Source organism: Cyprinus carpio, chromosome B18 (assembly GCF_018340385.1).
Source record: "Cyprinus carpio isolate SPL01 chromosome B18, ASM1834038v1, whole genome shotgun sequence".
NCBI lineage: Eukaryota > Metazoa > Chordata > Actinopteri > Cypriniformes > Cyprinidae > Cyprinus > Cyprinus carpio.
In genome coordinates this window covers 23027731-23051471 of record NC_056614.1, presented here as the reverse complement: position 1 = coordinate 23051471, position 23741 = coordinate 23027731, and the positions used below count along the sequence as shown (strand labels likewise).

Genomic DNA, 23741 nt, shown 5'->3' with positions numbered 1-23741 from the left:
GCACACTGAATCCAAGAACGTGCAGCCCTTCAATAGAGTAAATTACAGTGTTTGTTTCTTCATTGGAAATTTAGCATTCCATCATTTGCTCACCAATGGATCCTATGCAGTGAATGGGTGCCACCAGAATGAGAGTCCAAACAGTTGATAAAAACAACATAAAAATCCACAAGTATTCAACAAGACTCCAGTCCATCAGTTAACATCTTGTGATGTGAAAAGCTGCATGTTTGTAAGAAACAAATCCATCAAGTCATTTTAACTTTAAACCGCTGCTTCCAGCCAAAATACAAATCCATAATCCATAATAACACTTTCTCCAGTGAAAAAAATGTCCTGTTGTCCTTTCACATCAAAATCCACCAACATTTTTTTGAACTGTTTTCACTTGTAAATAAAGATTGGTCTGTGCTTATTTCTTTATTGAGTCAGAAGAGATGGCTTTTTCCAATGGAGAGACCAGTGTTACACCGTGTCCTAACTACATGTGACGCCGTGACACACAATATAAGGTATTTGTTTTCATATTAATCAGAGTTTTTATTCTAACCAGCCATGACGGCAACATGCAAAGTTTCTATTTTAGAAACAGTTTCTATTTCTGCGACGTCACATGTGGATTATTGTGATGTTTTTATCAGCTGTTTGGACTCTCATTCTGATGGCACCCATTCACTCTAGAGCATCCATTGTTGAGCAAGTGATGTAATGCTACATTTCTCCAAATCGGTCCTGATGAAGAAACAAACTCATCTACATATCGGACGGCCTGAGGGCGAGTACATTTTACATCTTTTAAGACAAAAACTGAAAGAAAAAATATTTAATCTCACAACATACAGTAGCACGTTTGTTTGTTTGTTTGAGGAATTCTTACCTAGTTCTTCGAGCTCAGCAGTCATGCTTTTGGACCTCAGGGTGAGGGTGGTGCTGGGCGCTCTTTTTGGAGGCGGGGGCGCTGTGGAGGAAAGGCAAGGAGTAGATGAGAAGACAGGATGGCGTGGCGAGGGGCCTTCACGGCTGCTGCCCATCGGCAGCTGCCAGCGCTTTTTCACCATCTTCATCCGAAGATCAACGTACCACACTGCCGCACAACGATTAAACTCTATCCTTCCGTCTTTCTCTCTCTGACATGCAACATAGAATCATGTAACTATCAGACATCTCCTGTGTGATTGCACGACCAGAAACCAACTTCAGTTCTTGGTGGACCTCCGATGGTAGAAAGAAATACTCGTCTCCCACAACCCCTCATATCACATTCAGCCTCTTACAACCCAAATGGTGGCTGAGTTTCCCTTTGTCTCTCAGAAACAAAACCTGATGCTATGTCCAAAGCATGCTTATAAACTCCCAAGCAATGATACAAGAAGCACCAAGAAAACGATCAGAGTTCCAGGAGATCGGACACATCTATCGTCTCAGTAACATCGGCGTAAAACTCCTCACTCCTTCAGCTAGCAACCTTGCAGACCGGAGTGGAGCTGGAGAGAGAGAGACGAGGAGAGAAAAACCAAGGCACTAATGCAATACTTACTTCAAACATGCATTGTAGTAACCATGGCAACTCTGGCAGGAGCAAGGCCTGGGTTTGTGCATTTCAACTGTGAGAATCTGTGTGTGTGAGTTTGTATGTGTGTGTGGGAGGATATAGCTACAAAACTAACAACAGACACTCTATTATTACTTCATCAGTAGTGTGTGAGTGTGTGGTAGTTCGCATAGCCCAGAGTTATGCAATAACCCTGCAATAACTTTGCAGTTGACCGTGATTTTGCCAAGTAAGAACAACATTCTTATTGACAATCAGATTTTAGGGTAAGGACCTGTCGTAGGGGCATAAACAACACAGCACTTCCCTCTGATTGCAAAGCATCCTGCTAGCAACAACGGGGTCATGGGTTTGATTCCCAGGGAATGCATGAACTGATCAAATACATGGCTTAAATGCAATGCAGTTTGCGTTGGAAGAAAGCATTTGCCAAATGCATTAAAAAGAAGTGTAGTTAATACATTTTGCACTTGTGAGACTCACTGTTGAACATATATGAACTACATTTAAGCAATATATTTAGCTGTGGATCTTCTTAATAAACTATTTTCTTTGTTAAATATACTCACATTTTTCTTTGGTGGAAATCCACTTAATTATAAAATAGGATAAAATAAAGATTCTATAATGTGAAAAATCCAGCAATTTAATTTTAATATAATAATTATAATTATTTTAATAAAATTAAATAAAATAAATAAAATAGTTGCTTTGTATAAAAGCATCTGCCAATGCATTAAATGACAGTGTAGTTAATGCATTTTGCACTTGCCAGACTCACTGCTGAACATATATGAACTACATTTAAGCAATATATTAAATTATGGATCATGTTTACAAGCTACAAGCTTTAATAATACTCACATTTTGGTAAAAAATATGCTTAAACATTTAACAATATAATAATATAAAATAAAAATATTAATGGAGCATGTTAAATGTGCAGTCATTTTCCTTTAATCCAGAATGTAATAAATAACATAAAAAAAAAAATAATGCTAAAAAACCAACAGACCAGACACTAATTTAACAGGACATGTCCATTGATTGAGATGCTGCAGAGACAGCGAGAACGTCTGATGCATATATAAAGAGTTGCAAAAAACCATAGAGTGAATGCAAAAAACTTATATTTAATGTATTTTACAGTTAGGTATGGATCTGCATAGTCAACCATCCTGATTCCACCTATACTGTAAGACGCTTTGGATAAAAGTGACTGCTAAACGACTGTTTTTCTATCCTGCTCCATCATCCACTAAAGGCAAACACAGGTCAATGAAGGGTTTGGATTGTGTGGGAGTTGCAGATAAAAGTGAGGATAGTTTGCATGGATATTGAATAGACTACCTCTTTGGGTTTCGAGGTTTTGCTGTGATTCTAATAACTCTACCGTTGGACTCATTCAACTGCTAATCGATTGAGTGGGTGTAGGAATGCACAAATGTGTGCATGTGGAAAGGTTGCACAGAAAACACTTCAGTCTGCTTAGTCATCACAATTCCTTGTTACAAATAACCCTGTCATTTAGTTAATATTCCTGAAGTTTTCTCCTCTGACGAACACAGTCATTACTGTCACGATCGGCTATGATCATTACACTCGCTCCTTTATACATTCTTGCAGCATTTCTTTTCCTCGTGTGTGAGACTAGATTCACCCTGCTGAGAGAAATCTCTCACTGTCTGATCATTACATACAGTACAGAGCATCAAAGACTGGTTCCCTAGCAACCCGTGCCTTTAAGAGCCCTTCTGTCTGACTGCAGTAGCCCCGCCCACAATAAACAAACAAAACCAGCAGTCAGCACATTCCCTATAACTCAACTATAATACCTCATACTCAATATTACACCATTTGCATGTAACTGACTTAACAGTAAGATGTTATTCTTGAGAGACACCCATGAATACATATAATCTACATTTAAGCAATATATTAAACTGCAGATCTTGTTTGTAAGTTGTAAATCCTGTTAATAATAATTGCAATGTTGGAAAGTCAATTAAAATTAAAATTAAAATTAAAATTAAAATTAAAATTAAAATTAAAATTAAAATTAAAATTAAAATTAAAATTAAAATTAAAATTAAAATTATTTTTTTACTTAAAAACAAAATCCAGAAATGTAACTCTAAAATGAAATGGGAAACAAAAATAACGAATGTAAAATAAAAAAATAACATAAAAAACAACATTAACACTTGCATTTTCACTGCTGAAAAATTTAGCAATATATAAACTTGCATTTTCCTTGCATAAAAGCCCCCCCCCCCCAAAAAAAAAATTTTTACATAATACTAATACTTACATTTTCAACCTAATTTTAAAATGACAAAATAAAATCAATAAAAACTAAATAATATAGAAAATATAAAATGATAATAATAATCATAATAATAATAATTAAAATCAAAAATGACAAAATTAATTTTGTAAAATAAAATGACAAAATAAATAAATAAATAAATAAAAATACAGTAGCTTCATTACCTAGGACAGAACAGTTCTGTTTGAAATGATCAGGTACCTTACCCTTCTTCCTGACTGACTCCTCAGACTCTGGCTTGCGTGTGACTGACACCACCTTCATCAGGAGGTTATTCCCGCCCTGCCGGATGAGTGACACCACCTGCTTGTGTCCCACTTTTACCACGTTTACACCATTCACCTGAAAGAAATATCGCAAAGAAATCATAAGTGTTTTTCCACCTCTCTGGCACATTCCCAGAATCTCAGACTAGACTTAGTTATTACACAGCTGCAACAAATATTACTACATTTTTATGTGCTGAAAATGTGAAACGATTAATAGTAGATACAGAAAGATCTGGGATATCAGTGGACAAACCAATCCAATACCTCAATCAGGAAGTCACCAGTCCTTAGCCCCGCCCTCCAGGCCACGCCCTCAACATCCACAGACTCCAGGTACTGCAGTGCAGGAAAGGCAGGTGTGGGTGTAAACTCTTCAATGGGCGTCTCCGCTACACAAACACAGAGAACCACATGCAATATCACATTATTGGTGCTTAGACTCTTTTTGAAGTTAATGAATGGCTTAATTATAATAATATATACTAATATAAACATGTTTCCATACAGATCTGTAAGTGTTTTCCTTTTAACCTTTGAGGAAGTCATAGTATAGAAATTATGAAAGCAATAAAGAGACTGCTGACACCCATATTCGTAAGAGATATTAATGCACCATGTGGGTAACAGATGGCATTAGGAACTCATAACTCCTACCCAGGATGGTGCCACCCCAGAGACTGGGCACTAACACACACAAACACAAACACAACTCAAAAACCCTGCTGATCTGTATGTGCTTTCAAACACAACTGTCTAATACTGCTGTTGAGTCACCACTATATATGTTTCAGAATGTCACAATATGAACCAGTGACCATGATATTTGATTATGTAAGTAATGAAGTTAACATTCACTTAACTCTATTTTATGCTGTCACCAGAACCGCATCTGTAAAGCACACACACTGTTGCACTACTGATATGCATTTATTTCATATAAATGATTGTAGATGTGTGATGGATGTTATTTCAGAGTAATATTCATTTTAACTCTAGAGAAAAACTACATTTTGGTTCAATGGTTCTTTGCAATGCTTGGGTTTTTACAGGGATTCTTATATTGGTCACTGGATATTAAAAAGTTCTTCATGGTACATTATACTGTACTTTCTTCAGATGAGTCTATTGCTTTTAGGGTTCTTTTAATCACAACTAGAAGATCTTAAATCAAATTCTCTCTGTATCAATCACTTTGTTAACTGGGAATATAAGCTAACTTATTATTATTATTATTATTTTTTTTTTTTTTTTTATTTTTTTTTTTTTTTTTTTATTTTTTAATAATTTTTAATTTTTTTATTTTTGATACTTTTCATGCCAATTTTGATGATTAATTATAAATATATTGTTTAATATTAAATTATTTTCAATTATTATCAATAAAAATAATAAAAAACTATTATTAACTATTCATACTTATTGTTATAATAATAATATTTTTTTCATACCTATATTTTTAAATGATTTTAGAACAAAAACAATAATAATAGAAATTATTATAATTGTGATTATTGTTAATAATAAAAATAACTATTATTAACTATTGGTAATTAGTGTAAAAACAATAACAGCAATAACAATAATAATTATTATTATATTTGTATATAACAATACATATATTGTATATAATATACATATTGTACATATTGTATAATATACATATTGTAGATGTATTTTTAGCATTTTTTGCCTTTATTGTGACAGGACAGATCAGAATTGACAGGAAGTGAAGTGGGAGAGAGGGGGCGGAATCGGGAAAGGTCCTCAAGTTGGGATTCGAACACGGGACGCCCGTAGCGTAACAGCACTTTTTGTCGGCGTGCTGCCCACAAGGCTATCAGTGTGACTATTATTATACATTTTTATATTTAATAAATGAATTGAATAATTAACAATGCTTGTCAGTTTTCACAAGCCAAGCGATTCTCAAATTCAACTATTTTTTGAAAATCCTGTTTTACTTGGAAATACATCAAATTACAAAAGTAAAATGTGTTGCAAACAGTGTTTCATGTTGACATTAAGTGTGTAATGCAACCCAGTATTGTGAAAGAAGCGTCAGCTTCCAAGGCCATTAGCTCAAAGCCACGTCTTACCTTTTGCTCCCCGCAAGACAAAGCCGAATCCCTCATTCTCTTTCTTCTGGAGCACAGCGTTCTTCTCCTCGATGATGTAATCACTGGGCATAAGAGAGAGCAGGACAGTGATGTCAGACTCCAGCACCATGCCTGTATCAGGACCACCACAGCCGGACCACCTGGACATACCCCCACACACCGCTACTCTCCCTGATCATCCCGCTCGCCTGATGAGCCAATCAGGTTAAAAGCTGAGGCTGTGAGAGTGTGGACAGTATGAAAAAGCTCAGGTGGAAGCTCCTGTCCTTCTGTTTGACTCCAGCGCAGCCTCTTTAACTGCATTAGGAGATTGGACCAAATGCTAATATCCAGCCTCTGATGCTATTAAATGAAAGGACAGAAAAATGAGGGCCTTCAACTCTTTCCCCATCCAACTCCGAATGCAGTGGAGAGACAAAAACATCCTTTAAAAGCCAGAAATGTACAAAGACAATGTCAACCCTGCATCCATGCCTTGAAAGTGCAGCCCATCAGTGATAAAAAGATGGGACAAGTGCTCACAAAAGAGAAAGCGAGTCAGAGACACACAAAGGATCTTTTTCTATGGTGGTCTCTTCCCCTTAACACACATACACACACACACACACGGTCCATCTGTCTGGATGCATGGAGATAGTTATCATCAGCGTGAACAGCAGGGACAAATCTGTTCTTCCTTACTCATGTGAACCACAGTTACCCGCCTGTAGACACCATCAGCCCCCCGCCAACACACACATACAAACAGCGCTCTAGACATACAAATATCACTTCACTAACCTCACTGCTATGATTAACTGTGCTGTTCTGCATTTGCATGACTTGCATAACATTTGGCAGATTCTTCTATCTAAAACAACTAATGGGCTTTGCATGCTTAAGGCAAGACACTACAGGTGAAAAGGCTACAAATTGTAATTAAGAGAGTTGATTAATCACAGTACATTAAGATAACTGTCTATTACAAGTTTTCTGAAATGTTATCTTTAAATTTGCAAATGAGGCATTATGTAATTTAATATGCTAATTAATATACTAATTTGCATACATTTCCAGAAAAGAAAACTGAATACTGGAGATTTCATTTATTTTGTTGACATATTAAAGTTAATGGTTTTTACAGAGGGGGTTTTGGATATCTCACTCCAAAAATGTGAAAATATTTTCAGGAGAAAACAAATTTTTAACGTTGTTAGGAATAAAATGCTACATAAATCAGGTGAGTGATATATGAACAACCTCCTCTGTAAAAACCTTTAGGAATAAACTGTAAGGTTTGCTGTTTGTAAGTGCTACTGAAGTGGAGTGCATGAGAGAGAGAGAGAGGAGAGAGAGAGAGAGAGAGAGAGAGAGAGACGAGAGAGAGGCGAGAGAGAGAGAGAGAGAGAGAGAGAGAGAAAAAAATGCCTTTAAAGATATGTATTGTAAATGACATCTACAGATATAATGTGTAATGTACACTTTAGATGTTTTCTTTGCACTAGTCTGAAAGAAGACAAGTTATAGAAGCAAAATCTCAGTGTTTGAAAAACACCAGTTATGCTTGTAGTGTCTTGCATTAAAAATGTTCTGTGTTAAAGTTGGCAGGGCGAGTAGTGATGAAAGAATTGTAATTTTTTAACTACCCATTTAAGCATTGTTAAACTTTTAGCTAAAAGTAAAAAAAAAACTTGTGGATGTTTCTGCTACTGTACCAAGCATGAATATTTAAAGGAGTTATTATAAATTAGTCTATGATTGGCTATCTGTTGCTAAACAACTTGCTGTAATATTCAAGCACTGCACTGATTCACACTGCATGCCTTCAGCACCAGCAGAGGGTGTAAAAATACATTAACCCAAAGTTAATCATAGTGTGAAAAGCAATTTACAGTGATTTCATGATATGGATCAGTTTGGGTCTTCCCTGGGAATCAAACCCATGACCTTGGCATTGCTGGTGCCACGCTCTGCCAGTCAAGCTAAAGAAAAAGATATTTTATTACTGCAAAATCTATATCTCTCACACAGCACCTCATTTCTAAAAACTCCCATACCATCTAAAAATCTGTTTTACAAACAGAGCATAATAAAGTCCTTGTGAACAGCTGCTTGTGTGCTGATTGCAGAATAATTACCACAAAACTACTAAAAGCTGTCTATGTGATCACATGAGGCCAGAGCAACGACTGGTGTCTGTATCATCAGCTATTAGAAGAAAGCTCATCTCTCTCTCTCTCTTCTCTCTCTCGTACCCCGAGGGTCTTCATCACTGATGCATTAGGAGTGACAAGAATCTAATTAACCAGTGGAGAATCAATTAGATCAATTACAGATGATTTGTTGTCGTTAGCGCCTCGGGTTAACGAAACGCTCTGTCCAACAGAACACCAGTCACGCCTGTGATAACATCAGTGTACGGTTGGGCGTCTGGAACTGGCATTTGCTGTGGTTTGTTTACGAACAAAATCCCAGACAAGCCACATTAAACTGGGAAAGTGGAATATTTGGGTTGCATTGTAACAAACATCAAAATCTTAATATATCATCTCGTCCCTTAAAATATCATAGTAAAACTGTGGCAATAGCATAGTAAAAATAACTATATATATATGTGTACATTGTCTGGGTTGATTTATGGCTTATGTAATGTTTCTGTTATATAAATGCATTAACTATTTCAAATATTTGTTATAAGCTTACAAAAGCCCTCACAGTCAAGTTCAGCTAATCTAGCGCCTAATGATAATTTGATGAGATAATGAAGTGTGAAAATGAATATAAAGGCCATTAGACCTCAGGAAGAAGGTTTAGTGTAGCGCTGACTTCTTGTCATTGTAGTGCACACAACTCCCTAAAATGATCTCCTGAGCCGAGGGGAACGTGTATGAGCGTGTTAACTCCACTTTGTCCCATGTCAATGATGCTATAACTCTGTATACGGCGACTGACATTCACATATAATGAACACTTACGAAAGAAGTGAAAAGGGAGTTGACAGCACACATTTTAACTTCAGCCAGTTAATGTGTGCTTTCTGTCTGTGTGCTAGCTTTTCACAACTAGGTCAATGTGTGCTAACTGCTGATGTTCAGTTTAGTGCACTTAACAGTGTAGCTGGACATGGATCAGCACACTTATATTAACATTTACACTAAATCGAAGTAGTGATTAAAATATTAAAATATAACACTTACAACATCAGTCTTTAAGTATGGATTGGACATGGGAAAGTATTAGCTAGAAGTAGCTCATCTATGAATGCTAATATTTACAGTTTAAATAGAGTAGCGGTCTTGTCATATTAGCAGAAAATTGTTTGGCACATTTACATGCTAATATTTACAATTTACATTGATTAGCAGACTTGTAATTTTAGCTAAACATACTTTGGCACACTTACATGCTAATATTTACAGTTTAAATCGATTAGCCTAACAGACTTAGCGGAACATAGTTTGGCATGCTAACAGTCTAAATCTATTAATATAACTTTATTTCAGTAAGGTGATGGTCATTCATTCACATCTCATATTGGGAAACAGATGATTTTAAGAGTCTGGGAGAGGCTTCATTTGTCTTGTACGTTTCGAGTCCATTACAGAAGGTAATTGATTTGACTGGGTGCAGTTCTTTAGGCTGCTGTTCTAGACCTGTTTGCTGTTCTTGAGCGTCCTGGCAAGAGAAGATGAATGGAGTGGAAAGTATCAGTTTGACAGAGAGACTCCAGTAATTAATCCTCTCCCGTTCTCTCTCTCTTTTACTCCTTTCCCAAACTCATCTCATCTTATCCTCACATCGTCTCACATCAATCAGTCTTTAATTTCAAAAACACTTTACAGTGTTGAATATATTGAAAATAGCAGTAACAAAAACTTGATTATGTGTTGCGCTCACACTACAGTAGGCAGAATGGATTTGCAAGAGTATGTTAAGCATTTGCCTCTAAAGACCTTGGTGGGTTTGGACGCCAAATTGAATTTACCGTGGATGAAAATGAGGCTGTGAGGGATACACTTACAGTCTTTAGAATGGCACACTCTGTACAAGTCTTAGATCACTTCATTTTCACAACTTTTTTATGGATTTTTTTTTTCTTCTCAGAAAAGACACAATCGGTAGTTTTATTAAACTGTACTTCTATCTCTCATAGCCTTGTTTTCATCCCAAAAATAAAATATGCACAAGCCTGAATAAAGTATATAGCTGCATAGAATTAAAAAAATATGATTTTTTTTTTAAAACATGATGAACTCTGACCTGCAACTTTGTATAGTGAAAAGACATTTCACCAAAGTCACCACTTGGCTTCTTGGGTGTTAATCAAATCATTTTGACAGTCTTGCATCAATGTAAGTATACAATATACAATCCTTTTACTGTTTTTGTAGTACAAAACTATACAAACTTTATATGAGAAGCTGTCCAATGCTGTGAGAAACTGTAGTAGATATCTAAATGTATTCATTTTGAATAAAATAAATGCATTTAACAATATAAAATGATGTATAAAATATAAAGAAATACATTTAGTGTGTCATTATTTTTCTATTAAAGCATACAACATCACACTTTGTTGCTCATATTCATTGGTGGGACAGAATTAAGTACATTCATAGAATCTAATTTGAGGGTCCCTTGAAACACTGTATATAACACAGATATTATTCCTAAGTAGATTTGCATATCCAATTACACTGTAACACTGAGCATAATGTAAAACATGACCTCTCATTTAACTGTTTTTCATTACACTCAGATGTAAAATTTAATGTAGTTCTTGGTTCTCAGTGGAATTCTTATGCATTTATTTTTTAATCTTAAACAAACAGAAACAAAAAGAAATATGTTGCATGCAATAAAATGTGAAATGAGAACTAAGTGCATGTGTAAATTAAAAGCAGATATAAGTGGTAAAAATAAAAGCATGATGTAATGTGTGTTCACAACCTCTATCCTCTAGATGGCAGTAGAGACTGAATACCACAAATGACAGACTCCACTGAGTCAGACTAACTTTCTCAGGTTTGCTTTGAACTATTGATAACCAAAATACCCTATATATATTTTTTTCTGCATGCACACATATATACATTACCTATATGAGGTAAAGTTGTCGTAGGAGCCCACAGTGTAATGTCTGAACAGCCTCTTGGTTCGGTCCTCTCTTGTCTCTGAAAGAAAAACACGACACATATTAAACATTAATCATCACAAACACCCTATTTGTCATTTTCAGTGCCGTTTATCATATTTGCATCGCATTTCAGAGCCGATAGCATGTCTCTAATCAGCCTTCTGCGAATATGTGGGTGTTTGTTTGTGTGCGAAAATGTAGATGATCTTAATTAAATGCAAAGGCAAGGTCAACTGTATATTTGTGTGTGTGAGAGAGAATGTGGTCTCGTTAATCCAGTCAGAGGGTCTGGCTAATAGGCCTGGTGTCTCAAGCCAGACTAGATTTATGTGATTGGACTTTGGGCTGGAAATCAATGCACTGCTCCCCTACAGAAGGCCAATCTGTTGACACACATATACACATTCACCCACAAACATACACAAACACACCCTGAGAATCTCACAAATAATGAATCTGACAAACAATTTCTGGCAAGAACAGAGAGTCAAACACATGCATTTCTTTCCTAGATACATTAGAAATTGTGTTACAGCGGTTATTGAATTACACTTTGCTCTCTGTGTTATTGAATTCAACATGTCCTCCTCTCTCTCCCCCCTTTCTTAATAAACCCAGTGACCCACTTGCTCTGGTCTGATTACTAATGCATATTTCCTCTGTCTTTTCTTCCGTCCCCTGTCTCCACTCCTTCCTGTGTCACACTTTGGTATTCCCTCTGTGCATGTCTGCTTTTCTTTAGTTCTCTCTTGCTTTGATAGTCTGCGAAGTGTCTTGCTGATTGTGTTTAAATGAGTCATATTATGATACATCAAAGTTTCCTTGATGTCTCGAAATAAACAAGTTCAGCACACTATGAAAACATACTGTAAAAATATTTTGTCTTTCAGCCAGAAAAAAAGAAATGACATATGAATATTGTGTACATGAAGCCGGATTTGTACTAATACTTACAGATTCTATTCAAACTAATAATATGAGTAAGTTGTGGTATGCTGCCCTGCAGTTTTATCCGAAATTGCATGTGACTTGCTCTACTTCTGACAAGAGAAAAATCAGAGAGATGATAAAAATGGAAATGTAATAGTAAATTATGACAGAAATTTCTGCAGTAAAAAAACTATATTATATATTATAAAATAAAATGACGAAAGTATTTAACAAAATATTTAAAATTAAATATACAGTAGTATATGTAATATACAGAAATAAATGCATATAAATAAATGAATAAAAAGAAATATAATGGCAAAAATGATAATTAGGTAATTACAAATTATTTACGCTAAATTATAGAATAAACACACTTTAATAAATAAACACATTCATTTATAGATAAATAAAACAGCTCATAACTCATCAATAGAAAAAAGTTGATAGCAAATAGGAAAACCTGCTTTAAAAAAATGTTTAAAACCTCTTTTAATAAAAAGTTCTAAAAATCAGCCTGTTATACTCACACTTTAGTCACTTTACCGAGACTAATGTGATTAATAATTACATTAAATTGATAATTGATTACATTTCAAAAGAAAGAATATAAGAGAGAGAGAGAGAGAGGGGAAAAGTGAGAGTTACATCTACTGACTGTGTCCTACTCTGTCACCACAGAATTGAGAAGTTAAAGGCATGCATTAGCATTTTAATGACTTGAAGGCAAGGAAGGACGCACAGATCAAATTCACAGGAGAGGGAAAGAGAGAATGAGAGAGAAAGAGGGTGATATATACGCACATGTATAAGCACTGGTATTAGTATTGCATATAGCAGTGGTTCTTAACCTTTTTTGTTTTACTCCAAGGCCCCCCAACCTTTTATATTCACAAAATCCTTTGTAATCTAGTGTTATTACTTTTCAATTCCATGTTATTATTTTTAAACAAAATAAATTCAAGACAGATTTAAACCTTCAGTGTTCTTTCTTAAAAACGTACTTTGCAAAAATGTCACTGCAGACATGATTAAAAACTTAACTTAAAAGTACTTAAGGCTCAATTATACAGTAACAGTAACAATTAAGCACAAGTCAACCTGCAATACCAATCAAGACCACAGGGAGATGCCAAAGGACTGCATATAGCTACTATATGGATCCATTCAGAATCACTAAACACACCAAAATACAACTGAAAAATGAAAACATTCTAAATGTGGGGAAATTCAGTGATCTGAAGGCAGCTCGATGTCATCAGTGAACATTTCCTCAGACAGAACAAGCGATCGTGTTTGAAGCATCTGATGCCCATATGTACATAAACACCACTGATCCTCACAAACTTTACTTTGATTACAATCGTCGTCCATCTAAACTTTACTAGCACAACACTGGTTTGCTTTATCCAGCCTCATGCAGCGGTCGGGTGTTTTGAGCCACTGTTCAGTGTATATTTCACACAGTGCGATGAGAAACAGCTTGGGCTACTCTGAAATCACCAAATACGTACGAGACAAGTGGTGCTGTTATTTATTTATTTTTATTTAACATATTAATCATAAAATTTGTGAACTATATGAATTTACTTTAATTTTATTTTATCTAATAAACTATACACTCACCTAACATCATACTAATACTGTGTTTGACCCCCTTTCGCCTTCAGAACTACCTTAATTCTGCGCGCCATTGATTCAACAAGGTGCTGAAAGCATTCTTTAGAAATGTTGGCCCATATTGATAGGATAGCATCTTGCAGTTGATGGAGATTTGTGGGATGCACATCCAGGGCACGAAGCTCCTGTTCCACCACATCCCAAAGATGCTCTATGGGTTGAGATCTGGTGACTGTGGGGGCCATTTCAATACAGTGAACTCATTGTCATGTTCAAGAAACCAATTTGAAATGATTCGAGCTTTGTTACATGGTGCATTATCCTGCTGGAAGTAGCCATCAGAGGATGGGTACATGGTGGTCATAAAGGGATGGACATGGTCAGAAAACAATGCTCAGGTAGGCCGTGGCATTTAAACGATGCCCAATTGGGCACTAAGGGGCCTAAAGTGTGCCAAGAAAAACATCCCCCACACCATTACACCTCCACCACCAGCCTGCACAGTGGTAACAAGGCATGATGGATCCATGTTCTCATTCTGTTTACGCCAAATTCTGACTCTACCATCTGAATGTCTCGACAGAAATCGAGACTCATCAGACCAGGCAACATTTTTCCAGTCTTCAACTGTCCAATTTTGGTGAGCTTGTGCAAATTGTAGCCTCTTTTTCCTATTTGTAGTGAAGATTAGCGGTACCCGGTGGGGTCTTCTGCTGTTGTAGCCCATACGCCTCAAGGTTGTGCGTGTTGTGGCTTCACAAATGCTTTGCTGCATACCTCGGTTGTAACGAGTGGTTATTTCAGTCAAAGTTGCTCTTCTTTCAGCTTGAATCAGTCGGCCTATTCTCCTCTGACCTCTAGCATCAACAAGGCATTTTCACCCACAGGACTGCCGCATACTGGATGTTTTTCCCTTTTCACACCATTCTTTGTAAACCCTAGAAATGGTTGTGCGTGAAAATCCCAGTAACTGAGCAGATTGTGAAATAATCAGACCGTCCCGTCTGGCACCCAACAACCATGCCACGCTCAAAATTGCTTAAATCACCTTTTCTTTCCCATTCTGACATTCAGTTCTGGAGTTCAGGAGATTGTCTTGACCAGGACCACACCCCTAAAGGCATTGAAGCAACTGCCATGTGATTGGTTGATTAGATAATTGCATTAATGAGAAATTGAACAGGTGTTCCTAATAATTATTTAGGTGAGTGTAAATATATATATATTTATATATATATATATATATATATATATAATTATATATATATATATATATATATATTATATATATATATATAAACTGATTTTTATTTTTATTATAATTATACATTATAATAAATACATTATAAACACAATTATAAATTATAAAATTTACACATGATGAAACACAAAAAAACTATATATTACCCATTATGCATAATATTTATTAATAACTGCGCAAAAATAAAATCAACATATGGACATGTGCATGTGTGTGTAGTTGATTACACGGGTCCTCGCCATCTGTGTCCAGAGGAAGAATAATGCAATCATTTATCATTCTTACAGGAAGAGGAGTGAGAGAAAAGAGAGAGAGAGAGAAAGATCTGAGGGCTACATGCAGCAATCATCTGTCAAATGACAAACTACATCAACACACACTGTATATGAATCAGTATATTATCTGTTCAGGAAAGGGATATGTTGATGCAGTTGTTTGCATCAAGTGAACGGCCATACAGACAGGATCCGGAAATGAGATTAAAAGTTTGTAAAGCACAGCTGAGTCACATCCATTCCAGATGGCTAAATGAACAACTAGACCATTTATTTCAATAGAGTGGCCAAATGAACACAATCCCCCACACACATGCACCGGCACTGCCTCGCTAAACTCACAGTGAGATAAAAAGGCTGTCAGAAAAAATATGAGTAACCTGAAAAACACTCTTGCATAAGAATAGACCAAAAAAAAAAAAACTGCTGGAAATGACACAAATCCATGCAGGAAAATCAAGCCATCTTGGGAGAAATAATCAATGACTTCAATTGTAAATCACGTATTTCAGAAGCAAAAATGACTCTCTGTAAAGTCTTGATCAATTGAGTGACAGTCTATAAAGGCCTTCGGATTCTCAAAGCTTCATCGTGGCAACTTGATGACGTGATCAATGATTGAAACCCCATAAACAATCACACTCCCCTCCGGCTCAACAGTTTAAAGTGCTAAATGCTTTTGTAAAATATGCTCCTACTTTAAATGAACAGCATAATGCATGGCAGGGCCTCGGTGCCAGCGAGGGATTATGGGAAGCGTCCGTATGCCACAGATGGGATGTGGATGGCCAGAACTCAAACAGATTTTGAAATGAAAGCACACTTAAAGCCTTCAAGAAGTCTAATATGTAGATTTTTTTCAAATCAAAACAAATGGCAGGATAGATCTCCAGGATATGAGGCACTGTGAGAATTTCTCTGATTTACATCAGCTATGTGAAAAAGGCACCAAGCCATCATGAAGAGTTTATCCGCTGCGGGTATAAATAACTTTTTTTCATCCCCATTGAAACAGGAAATGACACACACACACACAAACAAAAAAGTTTTTGACCTTATTGCTTTATAACTCTCTTTATAGATAAATGACGCTTGAGTTATATACAGATAAATATATATCTCTAAATAAATAAATATACATAAATGATGAATACATTAATAAATTATAAAAGACTTGAAATAATAATATAATGAATAACTTATAAATACAAATAATAAAATAAAAATATATAACAGAAACTATGTATAAATAACATTTGAATTATATACAGATAAATATATATCTCTAAATAAATAAACCTAAATTAAAATTCTAATAGAATTAATACATTATGAATACAAATAACAAAAAAAAAAAAACTGTATAAATAAAATTAGACGGTGTAAATAAAATCATTTAATACATCTGTTATAAATGAACAAATAATTTGATAAAGTATATGAACTAATATAAATAAATTATAAACATTATAAAATTTTAATAAATTGTAAAACTGTAAAACTTAAAATAAATGAAAAAATAATTTTAATTGTACAGACTATTATATATCTAAAATATTTATATTATAAATTCTAATTAAAAAATTACACACACACACACACACACACCTAAATACATGAATAAATTACTAAATATCTGAAACAAATTATAAAATAAATCTATTAAATAATTATAAAGAAACTGTAATATTTCTACGATATATTAAGAATAAAATCTTAAATTAATGAGTTCATAAATATAAATTAATAAATTACAAAAGATTTAAAATAATACATTTTAAATGAAATAAATGTACCAAATAAAATGTCTGTTGGCTAATATAATGTTCTAATAGAATTCAATGGTAGAAAAATGTTAAAAACAAAAAACAAACAAACAGAAATAGTTTACTGTCCATTGACAGAACTGTCAGTAGAATTTGGAATTGGCAAAGTGGGGAGACAAACACTTAAGTGTTAAGTGTATATCTGTTAATTGACCAAGTGATCAGGGTATCAGCTGATGCTGCTAATCTTGAAATGGCCAAATACCATCAGATTCATTGATTGTTGTTGCCATACTGCTGGTGTAGTTGTATCTCTGCTGTGGATATCTAGAGCTGAAGGGCCATACAACAGCATCCCAGTTCACCACACTGAAAGATACATTCAGCCCTTGATTTCTCTCTCTCTGCTGCTCTGAACAGATGTGCGTGATTCATTCTGAGGGGGGTCTGTCCTGTTCTCATCTCCACAGCTTACTGATATGGTCTGAGCTTGCTTTCAGAGCTTCCTTTTTTTGCCAACAGGGTCCTCTATCCAAACACATATCAGAGAGACTCACAAGCTTTAGAAAGCCATTCAAAACAGCAGAGCGGAAGACCCAAACAAACCAATTCATTCCAAAAATTAAATTAGCAGACTTTAATTTCTGGTGCTGAATAAAACTATACACAATGTATCTCTACTAACACACTCTTTCTCTCTTTCACAGAACCTCTAACACACACACACACGGTGCAGTAAACAGGTCAAATCAATGGGGCGGCAGGTCTCTTTCCGCGCTTGATCAGAGTGTTCAGAAGTAGAACAGCTGCTGATGTGATTTCAGCATTACCTCATGCTTACACTCTCTCCCTTCATCCTCAACGCTGTTTTTAATCTCTCCTGCTTTCTCCAAGATATCTCTCTTTCTCTCCATGGCCTCTGGCTGCCCTGCACGGAGCTGACCCATTTGTGTGCTGAGATGAGAGAAAGGGATAGCTGCATTTGACTGTCTCTCTTATGGCATTTTTCCCAAGTCATAGGATGAGGATTATGAATGGTGAGACCTGAGAGAGATTAATCTGGGAGACTCAGAGGGAGGAAATCTTTTCTTTCACTATGTATACATGAGCAGTAAGCAGCACTTCAGCACAAGCTTTCCTATGCAAAGAGTCTTACAGTGCATTGGTACGGATAATGCTGGAGTTTAGTGTCTTTCTCAGTCACAAAATGCTGATTATTTTGTAATCAACCCTTTTGGGGTTTGAAACGTTCAGCTTTCTTAGTCTCTGAAATGACTTTTCTGCTGATGTAACAAGGAAAATTATCAATCAATCAATCAATCAATCAATCAATCAATCAATCAATCAATCAATCAATCAATCAATCAATCAATCAATCAATCGAGCAGAGTTAAACAATATTTGACCACATTTCTATACAACCACAATAATATATAACAAGTAGGAAATTGAAAAAAGTTATTCTAATTGTATGCTAATGTAAAAAATAGGCCTTAAAAAGTAGCGTAATGTTTCACCACCTCAAAATCCAAAATCCAAGACCCATTTTTGTCCTGTGGTTTATTATTATTATTTTGCAATTTATAAATAAAACAATAATACTACTATAAATTATTTTTATTTATATAGCGCCTTTTCAAACTGAAGGATAGTTTACAATCAGTCAGATTAATCCCTAAAATGTATTATCAATATCAATAATAATAATACTAATAATAATAATGGTAATCGTCATCATTTATTTATAATCATTTACTTATATAGCACATTTCCAATTAATAATAAATAAATAAAAACTATACTATTCTACTATTAATAATAGCAGCAATAATATTTATAATAATAACAACAACAACAACAACAACAACAACAACAATAATAATAATCTTTATTTATATAGCACATTTTCCAAATCTCAGGATACTTTAAAAACTTTAAACTTAGATTAATTAATATTAATAATAGCAGCAGCAGCAATAATAATAATAATAATAATAATAATAATAATAATAATAATTATAATTGTTTATATAGAGCCTTTCCAAAACTCAAGGATTCTTAATCAATCAGTCTAACATTAAAAATAATATATTTTTTATTTATATCAATCCTTTTCAAAACAAATGGATACTTTAGAAACTTTACACTTAGAGTATTTCAGAAAAAGAATATTATTATTGTTTAACTATTATTATTATTATTTTATTATTATTATAATTACTACTACTAATTTTGTCTGTAATGTGCCTTTCAAAAACTTTACAAAATATCAGTCTACTACACAGTGTATATTGGGGCAGTCGTAATGGTTAGAGAGTCAGACTTGTAACCTCAAGTTTACAGATTACAGGCCTTCATTAGATTCCACGCTCTCACCTTCACTCCGAGCCAAACCCATCGCCCTTCAACACATCTGATCATGTGACACGCTTCATTCACTTCACTTCAGCCTGTGCAGGCACATAATCATTAGTGCTGAAGAAATTATATCACTATTGCTGAAGAACTCGAGCTGTATCTAGAGACCAGCGTATCAAAGAACCTACCATGTAAAACTTCTTTTTCAAAGTTATAAAAGATTACTGTAGTATCTTTTAAAAGAAAATATTGTTTCAGTCTTTCTATTTGAAAATGTTACATTTAATTCAACGTTATACCCCATTTCTTTATAATTAATTGTCAAATTCTCAGTGAAAATTGTTTCAACATCCAATTTTTTTCAACACCCTAGCAACAACATAGCAATACATAGTTACAAATATAGTTGGCTCTGTTATAAAACTTTCCCTTCAGGATTAAGCAAGGTTAAACATATACATACATATTCAGACTATCCCGTGTTTCCCATGGTAACTATCTCTGAAAAGTATGCAAAACAGCCACCGCACAATGAAATCACATTTAACCTGCAGAAAAGAAATTAATAACATGAAAGCTGATTTAATGGAATACATTCCTGCTGTTATCTCACTAACTTCCCTCTCACTTACTGATATCTCTCGCTTTCATTTTCCCTCGTTTTCTAAATGCACATTTATTCATTCATTTGCCAGAGGGTTATTATCTAAAGTGACTTACAGTGCATTCAGGATATACATTTTATCAGTATGAGTGTTCCCTGTGAATCCAACCCATTATCGTTTAACAGTTTGGGGCCAGTAAGATTTATTTTCTAAGAAATTAATGCTTTTATTCAGTGAGGATGCATTAAATTGATCAAGGTGACAGTACAGGCATTTACAAGGTTACAAAATATTTATATTCCAAATAAACACTGTTCTTTTAAACTCTCTATTCATCAACGTATCCTGAAAAAATGCATTCCGTTTCTCAATAAAAATTAAGCAACAGAAATTTTTTTAACTTCGGTAACAATAAAATATGTTTCTTTTATTAGCATATTAGAATTTCTCAAGGATCATGTTTCCACTTTGACATCACAGAAATATTTTTAAAACATTAAAACAGAAAACAGTTATTTTAAATCATCATAACATTATTTCCCAATTAGGGCTGTCATGATTCCTCGTTTTAATTTGAGTACTACGAGTTCTTGGTTTTTCAAGCCAACATGATATATTAAATCCATTTAAAATTCATAATAAAGCATAATGCTATTATGAATTCACACGCTACGATTCAATTAAATATATTCAATTCGAGTTTAATATATGTGCTTTAATTACTGCGTCTCAGAGCAGTTGCGTTCACAGTAAATGCTGCTTCTCGCCAATCGTTATCATCTACAGTACATGTTTGGAGAGTCTCAATCTCCATCTCATATGAGTTTGGGTTTATTATAACATTCATCTGGAAACATGCGCCATTTCTTTAGATTTGTAAGGTACATCATTTATAAACCTACACAAACACAGAAGAATACATCAATATCTTTCTCAATATGCTAACTAAAATAAAAGTGTAAACCCTCACTCTGTTGCTCAGTCAATATTAAACAAGGATTAGACTGCGCCCTCTGCAGGCATATGATATAATAATTAATGTATGTTAGTTCGATTGTTTATAACACATGATGTATTTTAACAGTTTTGCTAAATAAAACCATAGGATTACTTGCTTTTAATACTTTATATGAACTTGTTATTATTGCCTCATTGCTATTACATATGTATTTTATAGGCTATTGTTTGCTAAGGTCTATTTTCATTACCACACACACACACACACAAAAATCTGATTAGTCGATTAATTGGCAGAATAATCAACCGATTACTCGATTACCATAATAGTCATTAGTGGCATCCCTATTCCCAATATTATTGTTTTTACTGTATTTTTATTAAATAAAATGCATCCTTGAAAAGCAAAAACATGAAAAACTTGTGCTGACCCCAAACTTTGGAACTGTAATGTATACTGGCCACACAAATATTGGACAAAACACTTAATTTTTAATAACTGTTTTTTAGTGAACCTTCATAGTGTTTTTATACTCAACATTTTCTCTCCACTTCCACCATCTTGAATTTATTACTGAACTCATTATAATGCATTCTGGAATTGCTTTCTCTGCATTAGAATTTGGCTGAAGCAAGATTTCTAAAAATGTTGGTTTTCCTACCCTTCACATTGGGAGCGCGTATACCGGTAATGTCTTAGCATGCTGCCTCCGTAGGAAGCAGAAATTGCCTCTTTCTCCCTTTCTTCCTCTGTCACTGTCTGTACCCTTTAGTCACAGAGTCAAACACTCCTCACCATGTGACTGACAATCCTTTTGACAGCCCAGACTGGGTCTGACATATTTTCACTGAGTGACATTGATACGAAAGACAATTTAACCCCCTGGACTGTTTTTAGCCTCTCAGAATGAGAAAACAACACATTTTAAAACTTATTTTCTACACCAAACCATTAACTCAAGAAAATGTACGAGTCTCAGTGTACTGGAGAAAATATGCGCATGTGTGTGACACAAAAATGCTCTCTCAGTATTCAGTGTTTCACATACACTGTCAAAAATGATTTTCCGAAGTTATAAATAAAATATAAGTGGAGTATGTTTTACAAGAAAATGTCATTTCGGTTTTTCTACTTTAAGATTTCACACTTAATTCAGTCAGCTACTTGCCATTTCTTTGTCATTGAGATTTACTAGCAATTTCTGAGTGAAAACACTCTCTACATAATTTTTCCCTTCATTGTAATAGCTCTGTTCCAAAACCTAGAGAGCTACCTTTTCATTCCACACCAAAACCTTATCTAAAAATAGTTTAATCTATACTGTACTTGGTATTTAGAACAAGATATTGTTAGCATAGCAACAAGATAATATCACTATTCACAGAATCTAAGCACTGTTTCAGAGTTGCTGTCTATGTAGAGCATTCCAAATCAAACACTTATCAGGTTCCATTTCACTTAAGATACTCCCTTAGAAGACAGCTGCTGATGTATGCAGTACACTCAACACGGTTTGAAACAAGAAGCTGAGATAAGCAATAGACATGCTAATCAATGGCTCTGACATAGCAAACACTAGGAAGCTACAACCCTAAACATCCAGCCACACATTGCACACTAGCTGAGCAGCCACTGGGTACATGCTGGGACGACCTCAACTGGATAAATATTTTATAATCGCACACTGGAAATGTTAATGATATATTGACATCTGAATTAGAAATACACTGAATTTTCAATCCAGAAGTCTGGTCATGGTCTGTCCTCATGCAGATGGCTTTATAAATCATGCTCTCGGGTCAATTCAATATCTACATTTTCAAGAAGAGGGCCGTATCCATGGAAACTAAACTCAAACTTGCACTATTGATTCAATTAATCACTACTAAGAACATAAATGTCATACAGAGTAATTCCAGTAACTCTCTGAAATCTCCAAATCTCTGTTTGTCTCTCACTCATAATTCTAACAAATGTTTCTCAATATGACACTCATTGGGCGAAATATCTCTTCACACACTTCTGTTCAAAAGTTTTGAAAGAGATTAATACTTTTATTTAGTATGGATGCATTAAATTATTCAAATAGATTATATTAATAGATAAATAAATAGATTTCTATTTCAATTAAATGCTGTTCCAATTTACTTAAAAATACAGACAAATGTATCAAGGTTTCCACAAAAATATTAAGCAGCACAACTGTTTTCAACATTGGTAATACAAATAAATGTTTCTTGACTAGCAAATCAGCATATTAGAATGATTTCTGAAGGATCGTGCGACACTGAAGACTGGAGTAATGATGCTGATAATTCAGCTTTGCCTCACAGGAATAAATTGCATTTTAAATATATTCAAATAGAAATAGAAATAGAAAATACACCACCAATAATTCTGCGAATGACACAAGAAGTCATCATAAAAAAGTTTGAACTCAGTCAACAAGCGTCTGCCATCTACGTAAGAGAGACAGACAGTGAGAGGGATCGTGAGAGTCTGCTAAAACAACATCAAACAAAAGAAAGAAGAAAAAACTGAGGGAGTTTCTGCACCCAAACCCAGAAATGAGACTAAAAATAGCA

General features: G+C 34.6%; 1 protein-coding gene across 15 annotated transcripts in view; it reads right to left on the bottom strand.

Annotated features, from left to right (window-relative positions):
* LOC109055058 (SH3 and multiple ankyrin repeat domains protein 3-like) overlaps window positions 1–23741 on the bottom strand; it is a 171963-nt gene that overhangs the window by 12706 nt on the left and 135516 nt on the right. For all 15 annotated transcript variants that reach the window (XR_006157143.1, XR_006157141.1, XR_006157140.1 and 12 more), the window contains 5 exons: window positions 11345–11420; window positions 6247–6329; window positions 4415–4539; window positions 4088–4223; window positions 878–958 (listed from right to left, as the gene is read on the bottom strand). Coding sequence is in view for 11 of the 15 variants with exons in the window: in XM_042744420.1 (XP_042600354.1) it covers window positions 878–958; window positions 4088–4223; window positions 4415–4539; window positions 6247–6329; window positions 11345–11420 (501 nt within the window). In the remaining 4 variants the exon portion in view is untranslated. The remainder of the gene's footprint in view (window positions 1–877; window positions 959–4087; window positions 4224–4414; window positions 4540–6246; window positions 6330–11344; window positions 11421–23741) is intronic.